This window comes from Diadema antillarum, unplaced genomic scaffold (assembly GCF_040938485.1).
Source record: "Diadema antillarum isolate AM-2024a unplaced genomic scaffold, OU_Dant_1.0 seq00001244_RagTag, whole genome shotgun sequence".
NCBI lineage: Eukaryota > Metazoa > Echinodermata > Echinoidea > Diadematoida > Diadematidae > Diadema > Diadema antillarum.
Genome location: NW_027272031.1, coordinates 398,361 through 422,329, shown reverse-complemented (window position 1 = coordinate 422,329; position 23,969 = coordinate 398,361). Strand labels below are relative to the sequence as shown.

General features: G+C 38.5%; 1 protein-coding gene and 1 pseudogene across 1 annotated transcript; both read left to right on the top strand.

Annotated features, from left to right (window-relative positions):
* LOC139745244 (uncharacterized) overlaps positions 1–23,969 on the top strand; it is a 314,489-nt pseudogene that overhangs the window by 135,339 nt on the left and 155,181 nt on the right.
* Positions 10,092–16,282, top strand: LOC139745242 (melanin-concentrating hormone receptor 2-like). The gene has a single exon (XM_071655647.1). The coding sequence runs from the start codon at positions 11,908–11,910 to the stop codon at positions 13,096–13,098; it is 1,191 nt and encodes a 396-aa protein (XP_071511748.1). The 5' UTR covers positions 10,092–11,907; the 3' UTR covers positions 13,099–16,282.

The following is a 23,969-nucleotide window of genomic DNA, read 5'->3' as shown; positions in this document are numbered from 1 at the left end:
ACATTTGTTATGTATGTGACACATGACCCTTTTTGTTTTTTCCCACAAAAAATTCTTTCATAATAATGCTCAAATACATCAAAGACTTGTTTCCATTTACAAACTAAAAAACTGATCCATACTATATATTGAGAAAGAAGGAAACTATTGAGTTATAGAATAGAATCCCTCTTCTGCAAGGCACTTGTATGGAAAGTCTTCTCACAAATTAAATTGACTGGATAAAAGCTGTGTGTTCACAGCAACAGATTGGTAAAAGATTCAAAGTACAAGTACAAAACAAGCTCATAACAGTTGGAGCACCATTAAGACATCTGATACATTGTCCGAGCATGACCTGAAAAAACATGACGAAGACTGGACGTTTGTTAATGTCAAAAAATTCACAAGATGAAAATTGATGGGAAGCGTGCATTGATGACTACCACTCTTTGGAGTGATGGATGAACATCTTACTGTCTCCGAAGAAAAATGAACACCTGAATGGCAGTTTTCCTCATTTATTGAGAGAGAGAAACAGAGTCCATTTAGTATCATATCAGCCAACAGTGCAGTGACGCCATTCTTGGGGCAGCGGTCACTGTAATCGGACGTATTTGGTAACGGAAGGCTACTTCACTTTAGAGGCTTAAATTAGGTGGGAATTATAGAGGGGTTGTACTCTTATCATCAGGCCTGTTCATTTGCAAGGCGAAGCGTGTCATATTTCCTCAATAAATAATGATATGACCCATGCATTTCTTGTACAATGCGTATCACTCCAAGAGTGCCAAAGAAGTCCCAAGCCTTATTGTGTTTAACTTTTGGGTGGAAGAACTCCATAGTTTGTCAGTTCAGGATGTGGTATTCAATATTTCAGGAATGTTCATATCGATGTGCTGACAGGGAATCAATCTCTTAAAAACTGATTGACAAGATATAAGGCCCATGATAGATAGGGAGATTGAATGACAAGATATACAGTATCAAGATGAGCAGGGAAAGTTAGTTGATTGGACAGATCATTATATGATCAGATTGGTGTGTGTGTGTGTTGGTCAAACTGTAGATTATTGTGATGAAAACTTCATAGGTTGTCAGATTACAAGATTAAAGATTAATTGGTAGAAAGAGAACCACCAAGAAAAGTAAATTTACATCCACAAAGTCATTTGCAGTGAAAAGCAGGAAATCCAGGGCACCTACTCAGTAAAAAATGACCCGAGTTTGATATCAGGTTGAGAACCCTGCCCACAGTTCATATGTAATTAAAGTCATTTGAGTGACATCTTAAAATAATCTTGAGTGGTCATATGATTGTGAGGTTACTTTATAATATATGCTGTAAATTGCTCTTCTCTATTCATTATGTTATGTTGGTAATTTTCACTTTTTCCCGCAATGAAACATAAAGAAGTTAGTTGCCAATACCCTGAGGTCAATCTGAAAATAATCCTGCATTCTGTTTCCATAACTTTCCACTCTAAGCCAAAAGCTGGTATGACATTTCATAATCACATGGCTTATCAACAGTCCTGAATATCAATGAGAAAGAATTCTGCAACCAGATGGTCAATATTTATTTTTTGTCCAGTTGTTTCTTTTACACGAGGGCATTTGGTCAAACAAATTTCACCTCATGGGATATCCTTTAAATGCAGTTTGATGATTTTTTTTTTTGTTGCAGTAGAGAAGACATTTGAAATGCAAGTTTGTGTAGACAAAAAAGTTGTTGCTTATTCACGAACAAAATTGACATCGTATAGAAACAGAATATCTTCTTTTGACCTCTTGTTATTGTTCAATTTGTACGATTGAGGTAGTGAGATTTCGTGCTTCAATGTGCGAAAAACAAATATTGCAGGGCAAATATAACTACAGATGGCAAGAAATGGCAATCATGAAAAACGTAAAATAACAGAACTTGCTTATTGGCTGGTTGTTGTGGAAGTTTTGAGTTACAGGCATAAAAATCAAAGGAAGCCATTTTCATTTGGGTGTTTTTATTATCCCCTTACCTCACAAGCAGGATATTCACTCTGTATTCTGTATGAATTTTTCCAATATCACACACTCACACTAAATATGATAGAAATGAAATAACACGCCGTTGTAAGCATGGGGCAATATTGCCATCGAAGGTGGGGCAATATTTGCTTCTACAGACTGTCACTACAGCACTCTCTCTGTCTGCTTTGTCTATAGAGAAAGTTTCTTACCTCACAAAGATGTTCACTTTTCTTGCCAAGAAGTTCACACTGTAAATGTCAGAACTTTGGCCCATGCTACACAGCGGGATTCTCTCCTTGATTTGAATGTGTTTGAGTGCATCTGATTTAAAAAAAAAAAAAAATCAAATAAACAATTAATCCCTTTTCATTACCAGTTGAGAAAATATACATCCATTGAACGGTGTCATTTGTACTATATCATGCTTAAGATATGTTTTTGGTGTATTTTTAAGGGTGAGAATGAAGAATTCCATCCTCTTTTTTTTGGGCTGGTGTTTCACTAAAAGTAATCATGATGGAATGTTCCATGCTTTTACCTGGTGGCAGATATATTCCCATTTTGTATTTCTGTGCACATGCACTCCCCTCCCTGTAGAAAACAGAGAATGTTCCTTGTGAATTTAGAAATATCACAAATGTGTGTTTTTCTCCCGCCCTGGCTGTAGGCGGGTTTCTGTCTTTGAATAGGTGACTTTATTGCGCCCAATTGTAATTTCCCATCATTCATTTTTGTGAGCCTGCAGACATCTTTAGCAAAAGAGCAAAAGCAGGAATAAAAAGAGAAAGGGGAGGGATTCTGAGAGAGACAAACGTATTGGAAAGGATTTCAACTGATCGATATCAATCTGCTGGAGTTGTCAAGTAATACCGCCGCAAATTGATGGTGATTGACAGGTATTCTTCTTCAAGTGGCCCCGGTCTTTGGACGCTTAATAGACATTTTATCCTGCCTTCACAAGACAGCCTCAAATGCGGGCTTTATTCTCGACGGACAACAGATTATGCTCGGGTCTAAATTGAGTTTGTACTTCTCTTTGCCTGTGACACATTCAAAAAGTGGTATTGTAACCCAGTCATTCTATCCCAAACACGTTTGGCTCATCTTTCATCTGCTGATTTGCAACGGCTTCAGGCGTCCAAATCACAGCGAATAACTTTAAAATAAAGCTTCTGCCAGTGATTTAAAAAAAGCCAGTGAACACAAGTTTCCATTGCTATTCCATGCTGCCTTTTCTTTTCTTTCACATACTTATGACAAATTAGAAGGCCCCACTTGTATTTCTAAGCAACATTTCATATATAGGACATATCTATATATAAAACATATATTTTTTTATTTGAATATAGATTAAAGGATTGGTTTAGTTTTGGTTGAGATGGAGCTTCAGGTTTCCCTTTTTTGTGAGATGAGGAACCTCTTGAAGGTTTATTTGATGAAAATTGGTTTTGAAATGCCTGAGATATCCCCAAACAAAGAATTTCTAATAAAAGGTAGGACCCACCTTTGAATTGGGACCACTTTATTTTACTTTGTGTTTGGATATCTCAGCATTTTAAAACTAGCTTTCATTGAATAAATTTTGAATTCCTCTTTGATAGAATTGTATGCTTTTTCATATTCCATCAGTGGCTTCTAATTTTCTCGCAACAAGTTAAAATCCACATCCCCTGTCTCAACCAAAACTGTACCATTTCTCTCACCTATTGAGGATGGGCTGATTTTGCTACAACATGCATTTCCAATAGACACCTGTCCGAGTATACTCTGGACTCATCCTCAACGGGCTAAGATATTTTCATTAGATCTCTTGTGTTATCATCTGCTTAAACATAAATGACACAAGTTTGTTTGTATACTGTCTTTGCCTTATGTCTTCTGCTTAATCCAGACAGTGTAATAACTGAGGCATTGCATTATGAATTGCTTTATTGATTCAATAAGGAATGTTTAACAGAATTTATGCTTAACTTTTCCTTCTTGTTTGTAAATCACATGTATGAATCAATCACATTGAGAAGAACTCTGGTTCTTTACTTCATAGTTCAAGACCATGCGAGATATGTTATTCATCACATGAGGATTCCTGTACATTTGATTTTGTTTTTCTTGTTTCATCTTAGAGGCTTTCAATTGTATATTTCTTACCTACAATTATTGTCAGTGAAGTGTTTTGTTGTGATTGAAAACTCTAGCTATAAAGGTTATTGGAAAATCTTGATATGATATTCATTGGCCTATTGGAGTGTATATGAACTCCATTACCCATTTGTCAGCATGGTCAGTATTTAAAAATGATTCAGTGATGTTCAAATGATTAGCTAACGTAAATGTCGACTCGGCAGTGCGCCATTTCTACCTGGCTCGGTAAAAGTCTGCCAAGCTTGTCATCGCAGACCGGGGTAGTGTAATGAAATCACGGTGTAGTTGACGCCATGTGAAGGAGAAAGACAGATTGCTGGACGACGTTGCTCCCAAAGAGTAACGCCGAATTTGTTTTCGCAATCAACCCCCTTGAACCCGAGCCTTGCTGCCGTTCTCTCTTGGTGTCAAAGATTCAATGTCTCACCGACGCTGTGCTGAAAATGAGATGTACTTTTGACGAGACTAGCAGATATGCGGAGACTTAAACGCACCGGCTGATGTTGGTTCAGGTCCCCTGTGGGCAATGTTGTATCCCCATCAACACACCATAACTACATCAAAGTTTGCTTAATGTCCATAGCATGGCTATATTCAAGAGGTGTGGCAGTTCATTTTACTCACCAAGGCTAAGGGTTCTGCCCCCCTAAACACCTCCTTGATTGAAGATTTCACTAAAACCCACCTAGGTAGGTGATCAGGCTCACATTAAGCAATCCCTATCTGAGAATGAGGTTTTTGTATCTGGACATTTCACCAAAGACTGTCCTTTTATCTATTACAGTAGATTGTGTCGACATAGTGACAAGAAGAAATACATGTAGCTTGTATCAGAATTATGATTAGGAAATAAATACTGTATATGCCAAATATTTGGTGAGGTTTTGATTTTTGCAAATTTTGTGAGTTGGGTGCTATTCGCAAATTTAGAGACACACAAAAATATTAACTCTGGTACCGACATGAATATGACATGCACGCATGTAATTCTCTGTTCAGTACTGTAAGTACTCCATAATCATAAATTTAACCACCTAGGGAATTGTCGGGAAGTCCCAATTCGCAACAGATTAGACTCACTAAATATATGGCATATACAGTAACGTAAATATCTGCAAAAATTTGATGCAGTTACTTAAAATGTATGACTCTATTCTACCACTTAAAATAATTCCCGCATACCAAATCACGCAGGTGGAGCCTCTATCAATAATGGCAGAAGTACATTGATTGTATACAACCATTCATTTCATTGGACTTGATTCATGCCTCAAATACAAGCATAAATTTTTACCTTCATTTACCAATGCCTGGACGTGCACGATTCTGCTCGGCAAACGTTATCAAATGGGTTTTTACACATGTACATGTATGCATGGCTCAGCAATGTTAATGATTTTGACACTTTATAAAAATACTCTTGTCCTGTGTGGAGAATAGGACGAAGTTTTGTACAGAGATTTCTTAGTGTGTGTACATTCCATGCAGGTACCTTTTTTTAAAGTACTTATTGCTCTCTTTACATACTTTTTTTTTTCGGTTGAGATTCCAGAATGTTGTTATGTGGCTGTTAACATTCTTGGTCAAATATCAATATCTATTTTGTTATCATTACAATTTTCTGGCCTTGTGTAATGTATTTTTATGCTTTTCCTGCCTTATGTTAAGTATTTTCTCAAAGAATAAAATTGTGAATATAACATTTGAATGTTGATTATCTGTGTTTAATGCAAATAATTTTTTTTACTCTTAATCCTGTTAAGATTCTCCTGAAATTTTTCATAGCTTTATATTGATTATACCTGTCCTTTTCAATTAGATATCAATGAGTATGATACTGTATCTGTTTTGTTTTTGTTCTTGTTTCACTTTGAACTGCTGTTGTGTAGCAAAAGGTTGATCAGAAGGCCTTCGTTGGCTTACGCTTTTCTGCGAAACTGGAAGCCCGCCTTCTTTCCAGGGTAGCTTTAGGCCTTTGAGCCATCCCTTCTGACACTCAGCTTCTCTGCAGAAGGGAGCGTTCCTAACTGTTTAGATTCCATGACGAACTTCGCCTGATGTTTGTCGTGGAAATGCCGCAAAGAATAACAAGTGCTATCATTAACTCACCCCTGTGTCTCTTCACTCATGTCACACATTCAATATATTTGCTAATAAACATCGACAAAATCTCTAATCCATCATGTCACGACTCGCGGGGGATGGTAGAGACCAATCGTGAAAGGGATCACTTTTGCTTGCGATAAAGCTGTAAGACGATCAACTTTCACAAACATGGGGAAAACTGATCAGCGGAGGCTTTGAGAAGCGATCTTTGTTGCACACTGGTCCTATTAACCTGAATTTCATTGACACAAACTATATTGAATGATAGTCTTCACAAACAGACCCATACCGTATATAGAAAGATGGAAGGGCAATAATGGATAAAGAAAACAAGCAAATTAGAGGGACTACTAACTAAACTAGCCAGTACCAAAGTTTTACCATTTGTACAGATAGTGAGACACCCACATGCAAGGATTTGTTCATATCAATATTTCATAGCCGTCAGCTTTGCTGAGTACTTTGCGTATTATGACCTTTGTGATGTTGTCTGTTAGTGTAAGGTCATGTTATCTATAATTCAGAGTCACTCTGTGAGCACTTAATCATGACAAAACGGTAGAGGAGGTAATCTTTTGTGGAAGATAAGAGTTGAGATGGTGGCGAGTATTTTGACAAAGTATCAATTTACGAGCACAAACTCCTCGAGATCAGGCCTGACCTTAACTTTGACGTCATAGCGACAGGGTCTTGAATAATTGCTGTGTACGAGGTAGCGATCGGAAGCGTGGGTATGGAAAGCAAATATCTTGATGACTTCATCCAGAAGATTGTTGCATGGTTTTCACTTTGAAGTCATCGGTACTTTGACCTAGTATTAGTTCTTAGTTGTTGTCCTTGTTTTGACAGTAATCTTTGTGACTTTTTGGATTTGAAGTATGTGGATGGAAAATTGTTATGTTTCCTGATACCTTTTTCATGTTAATGCTGGAATTTTTTGTTTACTCTGTATGAATTTATTTCATAATTCCAATTTTCTCTCATTTGTGTAAGATGGTAGAAGAACTCCAAGAAACATTTTACACTTTGCAAAATGTTGGCCTCTGATTAAGGTGAACACTGAGAAAACATGCTAAGTAAACATTAAGTCTTATGTATAAATGTGATGTTGATAACATTGGTTGTGCATGTTATAGTAGTAATTTGGTGGAAGAGGAATGGAATTTAAAAAAAAGAATTTGTAAGATTGTCAAATTTTATCCTGGTATGTGAAGGGATGTAAACAGAAATTTAAGTCAAGATAAAAATAACTATTGTGAGCACTTGACATGGTTATTTCCTTCTCTGGTGCAAGTTGAATTAAAGATGTTGTAAATAATTAAATATATTGACTGGACAGTGTTTCTGCTGAAAAGACAAGTGATACAAAATGATCAGTGAGCTTGTGTGTTGTGCAGCCCTATCAAGTCACGATGAAGAAAATGTGACAAAAATTGTCTTTGGTCAACCCAAATTTGAGTCTGTGACCTAGGCTAGGCTCACTGGTGAGATGTTACACTCATTCAAACATACAGAGCTGCCCCCCCCCCCTCCTCCCATTGATGCAGTGGAATATGGCGCAAAGTGTTGCCATGGAAACCAGCCTTGCAGTATCTCCATTTCTTTTACCTCCCATCCCTGCCTCCATTGCTTTTGTTCTGAAGATTCCCTTGGCTGTTGGTGCAATGTTACCAACTGTAACGTCGTTGAGACAATTTTATTGTCTTGTTTTTCCTTGTGTGTGTCTGATATGCGCAAACACTGATGATACACACAAAAAAAGATAAGACATGGAAAGGCAGAGGTTAGTTTCGCATCACATATTGGGCAATTTTCTCTCATAGTATCATATTTTTAGCGAATATTATTTCTTGTGATGTACAAAGTTTAATTGACACCTAATACTTATCACTTGACATCTTTAGTTCACTCAATGTATATAATTTGTTGCACAGCCAAATAACTTGATGACATAGAGACATGTAGAAGAATTTATGGAATTTTTAAAAAAGGTAATATGGGAATTCGATTTTAAGTGAAGTGAAAGTTTTTGATGGAAAGGAAGGAGTAGTCCAAACTTGGAGAGGACTTTCAAATTCAAATTATACTGTGCTCAATTAGTTCGTTCAATTGACTTTGTATTTTATTTATGTATGAGAAAGAAATTCAGAAATAAAATCAAATCATAGTGAGTTTATGACCCGTGAGAAATCAGAGAAATACACCGTATGACGGTATAAATATTCATCCAATATTTAGAGTCACATTAAGTTTTGTATGATATGTTTGCTGTCTTTATGGTGACCCTCTCCCCTGCCAAATAACCATCAATTCTGCTCTCCATTAGCACAAACAACACATACATCTTTTTCTTTTTTCCAAAGAAAAAGTTGATCAGCAAATCTCATCGGCAGACAACTCACCACAGAAAATAACTTGTATTCACTAATTTTCCTTCTGACAGTAAAATTAAAGAAAAAAAAATCCAGGGTGATATGATAGTGCTTTAGATGGAGTCATGGGGGAAGGGGGGGGGGGGGGGGCATCTGAGCTTGACCTTTGGACTCTGTTTTATTCCACTGCCCTGCTGCTATTGGATAAGCAGCAGCTTCAGCAGCTATTCTGCTACTAATGATAGTAATTTGCATATTTGTTGCCATACCCAGTCAATCTCTGCCATGATAACTTACGTGGGGATGGATATTTTCAAACTGTTCATCCCCCTTCCAAGATTTAAGTAAATGAACTCATGCTCTTTATGTATATTTAATGGAGGTGATTTTCTGGAAATTTTGGGTTGTACGTCTCTTTTTCTTTCCTTCTCTCAGTTTCTTCTGGATCAACATTACCAACAAAAAAGTATATGAGATATATATTGCACCATAAATCTTAATGGATGTCTTCACCATTATTACTTTCCATAGAGTTTTCATCATATCCATGTTTCGGTTTATCTGATAATAACTAACCCTAGGATTACTAAACAATCAATTTGAACACTACAATATATCATTGGCATTTTGTGATGATGGTTTTGAATGGGTTAATATGTGAAAGTTCTGAGGAGATCTTGTCTGTTTTTATTAAATAAAATGAGAATTTTTTCTCTACCTTTTTCTCTCATTAGATTTTCATCAACCAACCCTATTTCTGCAGCCCCCTTGCTCATGAATAAGTGGTACTCAATGTGTTCCCATTGGCTGTAAGCTTGCTCAGAGAACAGGACTGCTCTATTACAAAGTGGGGGTGAACAAAGACACAATATGCCAATATTTTGCTGTTAGAGATTATTCTCCCAAAAAGATTTCCACAACAGCCAAATAGATATCTGTTTCTAATAAGTGGGAGTGGTATCAAAATTTGAAATTGGTATGTAACATTGGACAAGTGATTTCTGGAGTGTTGGTCATATATTCTCTAATCTTTGATGACTAATGAGGCTTAACCCCCCTACAGCTCTGAATGGACTAAGCTAGCACACTCTCAGCCAAAGGAGAAATAGTACTAACAGTTACACACACACACACACACACACACACACACACACACACACACACACACACACACCCACACATGCATGCATATACTGTTTTGTCTATGCTCGTATGTACAATCTTATGTTCAGCCCACGCACAAGCACTGGGGGGGGGGGGGCATTCTACCCCTCTCTCTCTCCCTCTCTTTCTGACTGTCTCTCCCCCTCTTGTTCGGAATCATGCTTGAACTACTGGCACACGATAAGCTTATCACCGCTTGCCATCAGCTTTTCAGCTTTTCTTTTACATAGGGCGCGTGTGTGACAAAGGGCAATAACTTATTTTAGTATTTCTACTTCTGAGGCTGGAACCACATGCACCATGCTTGGGTGAGATAGATTTTGTAAATTACCAACAGTTTGGATACCAGCACCAAGCAAGTCATCTGTTAGCTGAAAGATATCTCTCCCTCGCCTGCCCCCCTCCTCTCCCGCACTCCCGTGCTCTCCAGTAATGACAATGAGTGCACATCTTGAACCAACCGACCACTTGCTACTAGCCGCTCGTGACTGCAGCTTGACTTCTCGCTTACGGTCAGCTGAAGTGAGGATGGATACCGGGGACCAGCAGTGAGGGTACCCGCTCCGAGGCTCGACACACTCTTGCTCCTCAGTTCTGTGGTGACTGACTCACTTGTTACCGCTCAATTTTGAGTGGACTTTAGGAGTGGGCACGTTGATTGACCTGGCTGGTCTAGTTTTTTCTTGTATTTGACCAAGAGGAGAAAAACTAACCATATTTTTTTCTTCCTCCGGATGTGTATATTTTGTGAGCATCACACTCGAGCATCACCATTATATACAGGTAGAGGATTGAATTTATGCAACTCCACGAATGTTTGTCTCTCCAATTTGCTCTTGTGTATACCGCAAAGCGACCACAGCGGGCAGGTGTGAGCCCACGGCAGAAGTGTGCACAATATTCGTACAAGGATTTCTTTGACTTAGCCTGGCCTTGTATCTGTTCCAGTTTTTCCTGAGAGTGCTTGACTCGCAAAACGTGGAAGAAGTGACTTGTTATTTTTCGTTGGTCTGTTTACTGGAGTCTGTGCAAAAGAATCGCCGGAGATTTAGTGGTCAAGCTTTTTGAATCAATAAGATTTGCACAGAAAGGTGACTGATTGAAGCTACTATTCATCTGGCAAAAAGCAAATTCAAATTCAGAACTGAAGTGTGCGTGGGGAAGTGTGCACTTTCTTTGAATTGGGTCTGGAGTGGACTGGCGAAAGAGCTTTGCTTCCTTGGGTCATCGTCAAGATCACCATCGGGTGTGCGGTGGATGCTTCTGCCCTTTTCCCCACGAATGATGTGCATGAAGGATAATATTTGAAATCACGTTTTCCACGCCTGCTTCGTTCCGCCAGGGATGACCTCTGCTGCGTACGGCTGTCTGAGAAGACCCATGACACTCCTCGTATCCGGGAGTGATGATTCCCATGGCGACCACGCTCTGACCAGATTGCAAAGCACTTCGTCAGACATCTAGTGCCGTCTCCAAATCTTTCTCGCTGGTAGAGATCCAGAAGAAAGACACGACAAGAGTCCAGCTCTATATAAGTCATCTGATGCTGTCCTCATATTTTGTCATGTACAGCCGTGACTTTGTCCCCACATCTACCTAGTCGAAAGGATTGAGGAGTGATTTGCGGAAAGACAAAAGTGGAGATAAGCCTTACTCGTTCTTCAGTGGGATACCAAATATTGACATGCGCCAAAATGTTCTGCTGAAGTGAAAAGAAAGAAAAAACAGGAGCCCCTCATAAATCCCTGATGGGAGAGGTGATGAGTTTTGTTGGGAAATAAGTGATCACAACATGCTGATGTAAGGGCAAAGACACGCTGCAAGATAGAGTGAACTAAGCTCTGATATATGATACCAGATACTGCCAGTGAGCACACTACATTTCAGTAGAGACAGGTGGAAGGCTGGGCATATATCATATCCCTTGTTTATTGAATTCATTCTTAGTTTGGATATTTTTCCACTGAGCAGCAAAATGATGCTATCTTGAAATCAAACTCTTGGATTAATTCTTGGATCGCTCAAAGACGAGGAAGAGGAATTGATGTGTGTGAAATTGATCGTGGCTATTTTGACATAAAGTTCCTGTTTGGGGTGAAAAAAAAACAACAAAACCAAATCATCCCTTTTGCTCATGATAGAAAGAGGAATTAACTTCACCATGACGACCGTAGGATATGCAGACCCCGTTGCTCACTTAACATTTCCCAATTCCACGCAGACTGTGATGTCGCCGCTTGTCTTAGATTTACAGCGATACCTTCCATGTCTTGTAGGAATAATCTGTGCTTTGGGTTTGCTGTGCAATGGCTTTATCATCCTACTCCTTCTTACTTTTTCAAACATGAAAACTCTGGCCAATACTTTCATTCTCAATCTCGCTCTCGCAGACTTCTTCTTCATGGTGACTTTCCCCTTTCTCGGTCATCAGATGTACAGCGGTCAGTGGATATTCGGCCGCGTGATGTGCAAGATTGTAGTCCCGTATGACACCATGACGCAATTCACCGTGGTGTTTTTTCTGGTTGTGATGGGATTCGATCGATACCTGGCAATTTGCCAGCCAATACGTTCCATGCATTACCGCACAATTCGCAACGGTCGCATCGTCAGTTTGCTGGTGTGGCTGACCTCTTTTCTTGTGTCTTTACCTGTCTGGATCTACACAGACCAGATTGCTTACAAAGTGGATGGTGGCACTGTTAACCTGTGCTTGGCACTGGCCAGGACAAATGACTCCGATGTGAACGGGTTCTACTGGTGGATTATCTACACCATCTTTTTTGACTTCTGTGCGCCTCTTACCATAATCTTTGTCTGTTACTTTCTCATCATCTGGAACCTGTGGCACAGCCCGCTGCAGGACATCCGTAACACGTCGCGGCGCGCCAGTCGCAAGGTGGCCGTGCTCGTCATCTGTATCGTGTTCATCTTTGTGTGCTGCTACCTACCGTTCTTCATCGTTCAGGTCATTCAGAGCAAGCTGGAAGCCACCGATGGACTCTTGATTGCCTACATCATCAGCTGGTTCCTCATGTACAGTCACAGCACCATCAATCCCGTCGTCTACACCATGCTCGGTGAGAACTTTCGCCAGAACCTGCCGCGGCTGTGCCGCACCATTTTTCGCCGCCGGAAGACGGCCACGCGCCAGAGCAGTATGCGCACGTCGAGCATGTACCTCCGGCGTTCGAGGAGCTCGCTGAAGTCGTCGAACAGTACGGATGGGATGGGGAGAATCCATAGTAATGGATACCTCAGTGTCGGTCCCAAGATTACGGTCACAGCCCAACCGAGGCGATTACCCCTGGAAGATCCTGTGTAGATATCCTCCATCTCCCTTCAGAGAACAACTTCACAACGTTGCTTTATAACATTTCTGTATGATATATCATGATGATATCTCAGTATTTATGCATGTTTTGATGTGAATGTTATTGCATTTTCATGAACAAGAATGAACAACAGACAATTTGGGCATTTAGAGTATTTTTTTTTTTGTCTGAGCATGAACAAAACATTATCTTACTGCAACCATGATGGTAAAGCAGTTTGTGTCTATTTGTAATATAGTACTTGACTCTTATTTGAGTTTATACTGGTCACCATCAAACTTCTTTGTATTCACTCTATTCAGCTTTTACCAAACCATGCAATGATATAAACAGTTGTGTTATATTTCTTCCTAGGAGGGATGGATATGGCAGGGCTCCTAGTTGGATAGAGTACTAGTATTGTCTACCATCTGAATCGTACCCAGTTGTGTTTGTTTGACACGTGTGTTGGCAGCGTAGGGCGTTGTTCGTATTGTCAGCAAAGGATGCTGTCAGGGTAAAGGAAATGTCACTGAACATTGCGCTGTTTAGGAGAATTATGTGGTCAGTGTATGTGGCAGTTCTGTGGTGCTCTGTAATGTCTGTGGGTGTTACTTGGCAGCTTATCTTAATAGACTCACACAAGAAGAAAGAGCACTCTCGTTTATAGTATATTGAGCACAGAATCGATCTGTAAAAGTTAGTTGATTTTTTAAGAACAAAATGTCAGAAGTTTCATTGTAACTGATTACGAATGGGACACTGTTGGGTGTCCTATGTGCAGATTCAACAGGAATTTTGGATTTGGGAATAAATGGATTAGCTTTCAAAACCAGTGTATGTGGAAGGAAAAATCCCTTCTTTCAAAAGTCCCAATTGGATCATTATGAGAGAAATTCATATGGATTATGTGGCTATTTCTTGCCATGCAGTGCATTTATGCCAAAGAGATTATTCAAATTTATTGATGATTTTGATTGATATTGATTCATTTTTAATATATTATTTTGTTTAAGGTACAGAAGTATTCAGGAGATATGTATTCATTTCATATTTTGAAGTAATACGCCAATTGAAAACAGATTAATGACTTCCAGTGATGAAAACTGTTGGGTGCTCAGCGAACTGAAGAACAAAAGTTAATCCATAGAGAAATTGTTTGTTAACAAGGATTACTTTTGTCAGTGTGTCAGTCATTGTAAGTGATCTTTGTTTTTGCATTCTTCACATTAGCACTAAAGTGACACGTACTTGAATTGTCACCGCTAGTTTTCTCTCCAAGAAGTCATTAAATTGGCCGCCAATGCCGGGCACATGAAGTGGGGTGAGGATGTAGCGTTGATTACCCGCCATTCTGCTGATAAACACCTGTGATGGGAACGTGATAGGCAAAGGTTCACTGATTAACCAAAAAATTATGACCAATTTTTTAGTGGGTGCAAAGTGCAGACAAAGTCTTTGAGTAGAAGTGTGTACACACTTCAAAAAGTTTTCGATTACAACATGTCAAATACAGAGTATTGATATATCAGTAACTATGCTTGGAGAACTCCTATGTACCTTGAAGTGTATTAAACATGTGGTGGTTTGTACGTAGCAATGCATAGTTCATTACAGTGATTGAAGAGGGTGTCACACAAGATGACATGACATGACAGTCAAAATTTTGAAAGAACTAATGTGCAGAGTCATTTCATTGATGATTAAGTACCCGGTACCGATGCCACTGTCTCCTAATATTGGATGTAATTTCCCCAGTCATCAATTTTACTTCTTTTATTTTTTAATGTGAATGTGCAATTGTCAGTCTAGTGCCTGTTCTCTTGTAACATATTACTTTATTTTTCAGTGTGGGTGAGATAAGTAGGGAGCTTATTAAAAATCTGCACTGTATATGTTTCTTGACACAAGAGCAACATAGCTGCAGATGACTCTATTCTAAATCTCTGAGAATTTAACTCATTGAGAAAATTGCTTTCCCGTCCTAGCCAATGATTGTTTGTTGTGACTGGATGTCTAACTCGATGCAAGGTTATGGCAATCTGTTTACTCTTATCTTTCTAGAAAAAAACAAAGAAAGGAATGATTTGAAACATCAAAGCTGGAAAAAAAAATCTGCAAATGAAATAGTTTGTTGACAAAGAAATCTCAAGTACAATTATCACATTTTCTTTTCTCTCTTTCTGAGTAAAGGAAGAGCAAGTATATTGAGGCTCCGACTAACTGATTCAAACAAACAAACAAACAAACAAACAAACAAACAATCAAACAAATGTGACAAAGAAGGTTGGAATACTGTTCTCACAATGATATAAGATATTGGAACAATATTCCAACTTTCCTTCTTACTTAAAAGATCAAATTGAAAAATGATGCTGCTGACTGAAAGACAATTGTTACAAGTATAATGTACCCAAAATTGGTAGAATATTGAGCAAAAATTACCAAGATGAGCTCAAATGAATGTCAGAAACATTACATCGTGAAATTAAATTCCACTTTTATGATTTCAGACGACGATATGATGACATCGTTCTAATTTTTCTGAAATATTGATATGACAGTGTATCACCTAAAAACGTACAGACAAACGATCTCTGATTTGGCCTACAATAAAATCAGAAACCCATTCTTACCAAACATCTCTAGTCCACCAAAGATGTACTTTACTGTAAATGTCACATCAATCATGGGTCTACGTTCACACTCAACACATCCAAATTCAATGAACAACATATTTCCTGATGCATCTCATTCTGGTGTATTGTGCAAAAATGCAACAAAACAGTGATGTATCTAAAGCTTACTCCTTACGTTAAATTTCAGAATGTTTGACTCACTGTGAAAACACATCTTGCAGAGTGAACTATTCTAGATCAACCTGACGAAAATATGTGTATTTAGGAGCTTAAAAAACAAGGAAGAAAGGAAAGCAGAAGGACTATTTTTCTGACATTGAGCACCTCAAAGTTCCTCCTTCTGATTAGATATGATGGACTTCAGCAAAACTTGCTATCCCTCACAAGTAAACGCACTTGTCTTCAGGAACATGTACCTTAGAATACATTATGTTTTTTTCCCCTCGCTAAGATTGTGTTGCAAGTGAAGTTTTGAGGTACTTCAGTTCATGGATTCTCAGCAAGATCTGACTATGCCAACCGTACTGAAATGACTTTCAAAGCTATCCCATGGGTGTTGATGTTTTCAAGGGTTAATGTAAGCTTTCAGACCAATATTCTAGTTCATGCCTATCATGTCTGATCACATGAGCACCTACTTCTGCTAATCTGTATTGACTCAAATAGAAAGTCCTTGTGCCCCATCTTCTGTGCAATTAATGGAGTACATGACAGTGATCCAAATCATTCTTGGCGGGCTTATCAGCCATAATTTGTTAGGTTGAAGTATGCGTAAGGCATTTGTCATTTGTAGTCGAATTTAGTTGTTATTTTTTTTTTGTTCGTATTATGTTCAAAGGGTACTAAGCTTTGAACAGCTAAGAATCAATATAGAGCTGTAGGTTTACCTGTTCCTTTTATCTGTTTGGTTTACTCTGGATTTTATAGCCACACATGCCTCTATCCAAGATTTTAAGAGTACAAGATCCAGTTAGATAAGCACTAGACATGGGGAAGGTGCATGCTGTATATTGTTTAATTTTTTCCCCCTTCTGTGATGTTGTTGTCTTTGGATGATATTTCAAGGTGTATTGAATTTGATGATGTTTGCTCTGTAAATTTGTAGGACCTGCCATTATGTCATGACAAATAGATCCCCTGTGTCAATCACATGTGTTGAATCCTTTTGATTTGGTGCGACATGGTTACCTTACCTGTGCGGGTAAAGGGCTGTATCAGTTATAGATACTCATATGACCAGTACAGACGAGGAAGTGCTGAAGCAGTAACCAAACCTGACTAATGAGGGAAGAAGGAATTAATTCCAAGTTTTTATCTTAATCTGACATTTTAGAAGTCCCAGATAGATAAAAAGCGTGAATTATTTGTACTCAGAGATTAGCCAAACGCTTCTGTTAAATGTTTGATTGTACAACACGAATTTGTCATAATTTTGCAGAATATCGTGACCTACAAATGTTACACAAACAGGATGAGTTCTCACATATAACCTCTTCCTTCTGCTTATTACTCTGCCAATTTTCTGATTATTTTGATGCCTGCTCCATGGTTTTTAATCCAAAAAATTCTTAAATGACTCCCTGCCCCCTGACACAGGATTCACTGTGGAATTGATAATAAGATGACACCTAATGAAACATGGAGACATTTTACTTTGATCTCAGAAACTGAGGATGATAGATACAGTGAGAGTTATGGGTAGTTTTAGCTTGGCAGTGAATGGGTAAGGTATCGTGTGAGTCAGAATGTGAATGAGGAAGAAAGAGCTATTTGGTTGTGGTTGTGAGGAGAGATTATCGTGAACTTTCTCTGGATTTGTTGTGAAATGACATCATTCAGTTATGAATTAGATAGCTTATATCTTGCTTGTCTGCACTAATTTGGATTGACGACAGCCAAAAGTTTTTCACCACTGGAAAAACTCCTTGCAAGAGAATGGTTTGTCATGAGCCTGCTGGCCAGAGGAAATTCCCACCCAACTTAAAGTTGTATCTGTTCGACGGACCATGGGGTAATTAATTTATGGCCCTTCCCTGAGGAGCAATGTAGCGGCTCTATACTGTATTCTCAAATGATGCGTTGGATGATTATGTATTCATGTTGAACATGGAGGACAATTTGTCTCGCGCTAAATACCCTTGGCATCATCTTAATGCAATGTTACCAACTTTTACAGATTAGTGTGAAGTCGTGCCAGAATGTTTGGGAGATATACATCTCGTGTGAAAAGTTTGACTTTTGCCGATGTTGATTTTTGCCCTGGATGTTTGCGTGCGTGGGTGTGAAGAGAGAAGATCAGGGCCTCTTTGGAGTTTTGATTCATACCGTGGTTTGACGTCAGCGCGTAGTATGTGAAACCAACTCTGCTATTCAGGATGCCCAATATAATAGGGGACTTTTACATCATCTTTTCAATCATTGTATTCCATCATCTTTCATATTTGATTTTTGAGAAAATATCAGGAATTATGGGCTGTTTTTGATTTTTTTTTTTGACTTTTGTTTACTCCAACGCCTCGCCCACCTGTGGCAAGTTTATTTGTACAAACATTCATCATGTTGCAGTGAAGTGCGTTTTTAACAATTGACGCTTTTGTGGGGTGTTCAAGGTGGAGTTTAGGCTTTAAAGACTTTGCAGGTTATGGAGAGGTGCTTCACGTTCCTTTACGCTGTTTTTGTAGCATCGCCGCTCACCGAAAGGTGTGCAGGCACGGGGTGAGATGACGTCAGGGACGGCTTGAGTGGGATGTCCACGCCTCCGAAAAGAGGAGAGTTGGTATTGATCTGTGTGAAAGACAAACATGCCTTCACCACTTCTTGTGCCCTCTGCATCACGATGTCACCATTACGGCTCTTCATGAGAAATATTTCATTTCCAGTGTCTTCACCAAAATATCTATCTTGAACCCTGCCCTTCTCATTGTAGCTGGAATTACAGGGAAAACAACTTTTGCAAGTCACAAGTACCAGACTGTTGCTTGCTACTTTATAGAAAGTTTATTGAAATATGAAAGTGTTTTTTTTTTATGTCTCATGTTCACACTTCTGATGCAAAGCAGTTACATTTGAAGCAATACAGGAGCCAGCATACAGTAGATCACTCTTTATAAGCCTTTTTAAGTAACTTTAAGTAATGAAGTCTTTGATACCATTTGATGTCATATGGGTTTAAAGTTGTCTAGACCATGACTGCTTGTGGCGTTGAGTGACCCAGCGACTGAATGAGTACAATTCAAGCATTTATTGATCAGAATGTTGAATGGAGTTGTTCATTTCTACTCTCTGGCATTCTGTCACGAAACCTGCACTTCCTGCATAGTTCGACATTGCACTATTGCACCGATGCAATGGCCCAGATACGCATTGGAGATGCTCTTTAAAATCCTTTAGCAAGAACAACGACAAAGGTGAATAATGATATTCATCTGCGTCAACCTCAGATAGAGTAAGAGAGATCTAGAAGCAGAGGAGTAGCAAAAAGCGGTCAGTTTCCTTTGCCACTGCTGAAAAGGTCAAGTGTCCAGTGGTCAAACTAGTGACTGGTCCCAAGAAAGGCTCTTTGTCAGTCATCTTGCAATTACTCCGAGGAATTGACGGTACACACTTTGCAGTTATGTACATGTAGCACAATTGGTTGCACTCAAATGTCCATTCACGTTAGACTCACTTTGTGAACTCATCAAAATGATATATGTACATCGTAAATCATAATACGTTTGTTCTTTGAATAAAGTTTTGGGGATTTCAGTTTGTTTTTGTTACATTTGTTCATCAGATGAAAACATCAAATAAATTTGTCAATGACAGTTTCCAAAATAGCAGAGGATCACTTATGGGGAGTTTTGTGCCGGGAAAGTATATCATTTCAATTGACAAAGGGGTCATATTTCATAGATTAATTTTGCTCATATGTATTTGTTTGTTCAAGAATAAACTATCAATTTCTGTAAAATAAGTTTCCTCATGCATGAAACTTCTGCAAACTTTGCAAGAAGCCAGGATTTTCAAAAGTCAAGTGCACAAGAAAGTGCTTGTCTACACAAAGCATTGAATGCTAGTGACAGTTCATAAAAGTTTCATGCCATGAAAAAAGGGCCATTGGTTCCATCCAATTTGTGAAAGTTTCTTGCCACAAAAAACAAAAGGACATTGGTTCCAATTTGTGAAAGTTTCATGCCATGAATGTTTCTGGTTTGACAGTATTCACATTGTGGATGAAAGAGCTTGACCATGTTACAGCCTGCATTACAGGCCTTTAATCCAAGTATCCCCTTTTTGTTTAAGAATGGCAATTCGGATTGCATTTTTGGTTAACTTGAAGACAGTTATGGGAGATCCAAGCAGCTGCCAATATTTTGGTTGCTTGGTAACTATTCTATGCAGCTTCTGGAAAACATATTTGTATTTAAAGATGGCCCGGATAAACAGAGGATTTGCCTCATGTGATGTGATTGGGATGATCGTAGCGGAAATTGATGATGGACGGATTGTTTTATTCATGAGAATTAAAAATGTCAAGGTTCTGTAGACACATGGTCTCAGCAGTCGTATCACGGTTCAAGTCCTTTGCTTCTTCATTGTCCTTTTCTCACTTCCGAGGGCTCGAATCATGCGGGTTTCAAAGTCCCGCCGGGTGTCGTAGAGTGCGCGAATCGGCCGAGATCCACCGAGAAGTCAATGAGTCAGAAATATTGAAGACGCTCGAAGGTATGAAATTTAGCGAGTGGCGACGGAAATTAGGCACATTTTCGAGGGTCGCTGGGAAATGTCGCGCAGTGATATGCGGGATGCGATGACTGTGCTCTCATGTTTACCTTGAGGTGGTTTCGTCAGCTTCCTTTGCTGAATTGAAGAGAGTTCTGATGCGGGAGATGCTTCAAGTGATCTGTTGACGAGATCACAGAGTGTATAGAGAGTTAATCTGTGACCATTAAACCACACAACAACCAAGGACAAACACACAAGAAAAAAATACTTGAAAACCACATGTGTCCAATGCCAAAGCTAGATCCTGTAAAGTTGATTTGAAAGAAAGAAGAATTGTGGAAAAGGTAATTAAGAGTGTGTTTTTTCGTATTATTCTCAAGTGTTCACTTCCTTTAGTCAATTGAATATATTATTGAACCATATGGATTGTCAATTAGTTGAACTCTCTTGAATTGGTACAGTATTGAATTCTTACTTACAGAGAATAGAACTCGTTTGTGCTTATTTCATGATTTCTTGGATAATCAGATATACACAAGGTCTTGTTTGTTTGCAGCACTAGTCCAGAATTTTCTAGAGCTCAGCTGCTCTTAGATTGTCTTATATCGAGAGTGAAGGATATCCCGTCATTATGCAGTAATTGGATTTCACACAAATCACTCAAGATCAATTGCAGCACGATATCTTATTCTCCAGAGTTTTCATGTATTGAGCAATGTTAATACTTCAACATGCCTTGGGCAATCTTAATATTTCAGTGTGCATGGAGCAGTGTTATTTCAATAATTCATCATGTACTTGCTCGTATTTTAAAAAGCCTACCCATGGAAGAAACACTGCCAAATCGACCTTCAGAAAAGTCACATCACTCTAGCTATTATAGTTGTTTCGTTTGTGCAAAAAGAAAAAAATGCTACCAGGCCTTTGCACTGCTTTGTGAACATTTAAGGAAATGTCCATTGCTTGTGTAAAGATTTCAATAAAATAGTAAGAACTGCAGTGAGGAACCAATAGTGTTAAGATACAAAACTTGCCACTTCTTATTTTCACATGAATCAATTGGCCTGAGGTTTGATATTTACCATCTAGTATGTTTGTAAGCAGCCAATGGGGACATAATTTGCCGTAACTCTGTGGTCAAGAAACAATATTTTTTTACAAATGGTTAGTAACATATATTTATCTTTTAGCCGTTTTTTTTTTCTTAGTACAGATATTTAATATTCCTCAACATATCAGTATGGAGGGAGTATGACTTCTTCCATGTCAATTTTCTTTGAGATAAATTAGATGTGGTATCTTGTGGCTATTGAACTACAACTTAACTTCTCTTAACATCTTCACTTAACATACATGAACTCTGGAATACATTGGTGTTTTTTTTCCCACTCACTGTCAAGTTTGATTATATGAGAATAGTAATGGACATGAATCTTTAATATTCTAAATGTAATATGGGGGCAGTTTATTTTCACCAAGGAAAAAGCACAGCTCCATTCCAGACCCACATAGGAAATTCTTCCCCATCTGGCCTTCTCATTTAAATGGTGTGGGGAAATGGGCCGCTGTGGAATAAACCTTAAACTATTCAATTTGTGGATGATTTGCACATCAGATCAGATGCATTTTCAAAAGGTTACCAGCTGTCGTTGCACATGGCCACCGTACCTGACGTGATAATTCATGATGTAAAATTTTTTTTCTTTCCTCTAAAAATTATAAGACTGCAGTAGTGGAATGTACCCCTGGCAATCTGGTAGAATTTAGCATCTCTTACATGCTGATGTTATAAAAAGAAAAGAAAAGCACTATATCAAGGAATCCAAGATGATTTGCCACAAAATGTATGATTGCTCCTTCAAATCCTGATTTTTTCTTAAGCACTTCCCTGATATTGCAGGACCGTAAAAAGTTGTCATTCCCCATGAAATGAAACTATACATTAGCAATTCAGTGCTTTGATATTCACTAGCCATGACAAGCATCTTAACTTTTTATGATTTTTTTTCATTAACCAGTCTTGTGACTATTTTTTTGTACCATAAGGGGTTTATATTTCATTTCATATCTGACTTAAACATAAAAATCTATACTGTATACGCCATATATTTAGCAAGACTTAATTTTCATGAATCAAGACTTCCCAACGATTTTGCAACAATTGCAACGATTTTTCGTGGAGTACAGTATTGAACGGAGATAAATGCATAGGTGCACATAACATTCATATCGCAATCAGAGTCAATGTTTTTGCATATCTTTGAATTCGCGGATAGCAACTGACTCGCAAAATTCACAAAAATAAAAACCACGAATTATTCAGCATATACTGTATATGACCACTCTACAGTGTAGAGTGCTTTCTATAACATCGTTGCTTGTGGAATCGCATACTAGATAATTTTGCCTGTGGGTTTGGTAATAAGTTATGCAGTTTGCCCATTCCTTTAAGACATTTCAATGCCTTGAACCCAGTTTGATATTCTAATCAATGGCCATGTCAGGCAACCTTTCTGGTTGCCAGGAGCAACCTTTGTCTGAAGTTATACTTGAAAATTGTAAGGATTATTGGAGCTGGGTCCTGTTGCATAAAAGTGGAGATCAAACATACATAAGTATGAAAAATCAAACATAGGTCTCTGAATAGTCAATTCTAATTGGCTGATGCCTGACCTATGTTTGATTTTCTGACTGATGTTGATTGTATCTTTTCTATGCAACAAAGCCCTGGTCTATTACTCTGAAATACATGCAGATATCTTCAGTTCTGATACTGAAGAAACTAAAGAGGTTAAAACAAGGTATTTCGTGAAATCGGGTTGAACTTAAAGTCTGCCCTGTTGGGGAGAGATGCCACATACGTGTGTCTCCATCTGCCGCTGAAAATATGAAATGAGTTTGAAATACTGGAGTACACATGTGCTACCTACGCACACACATACACACATACACACAGAGCATGCAGATAGCGCATCCATGCTGGGTCCAAACCGGAAAACACTTGTCATTCAATGACCGAAAATCCTGTGGGAAAACAAAGTACTTGTGTTTTTTGGCGGATGTGTGAGACGACGGCAAGCAGGAGTCTCTTCTCTGCCTGGCCACTTGTTCCTTTCGCGTACTGCGTGGCAGAAATCTCCATGTTTGTGACATTTTTGATGCTCTTGTCACTCTTTTTTTTTCTTCTAGTTCTCACCGGAGAGGAAACTAAGGTAGTAGAAAAGAGGTCTGCATACAGAGAAACAATCAAATTTGGGGTAGAAATGCTGGAGCGTGATGTTTCTGTTGGAAAAAAAAATAAAAAAAAATGTGCTGACGTAATCTGACCTTTTCTGGCTCATTAGAATCCATATGGTGGCAAATATAATACAAGAGAAAGAAAACCATTTTCATCTGATGGCCCCGAATGCATGTGTGTATGAATTTGAAGCAAACATGCTGAGAATAATTTGATTTAATTCATTAGTGGATGTCAACCAAAGTTGATGTATTTGTTCCAAGGCATTGAAGAGGAAGAGATTTCGTTGTTGTTGTTG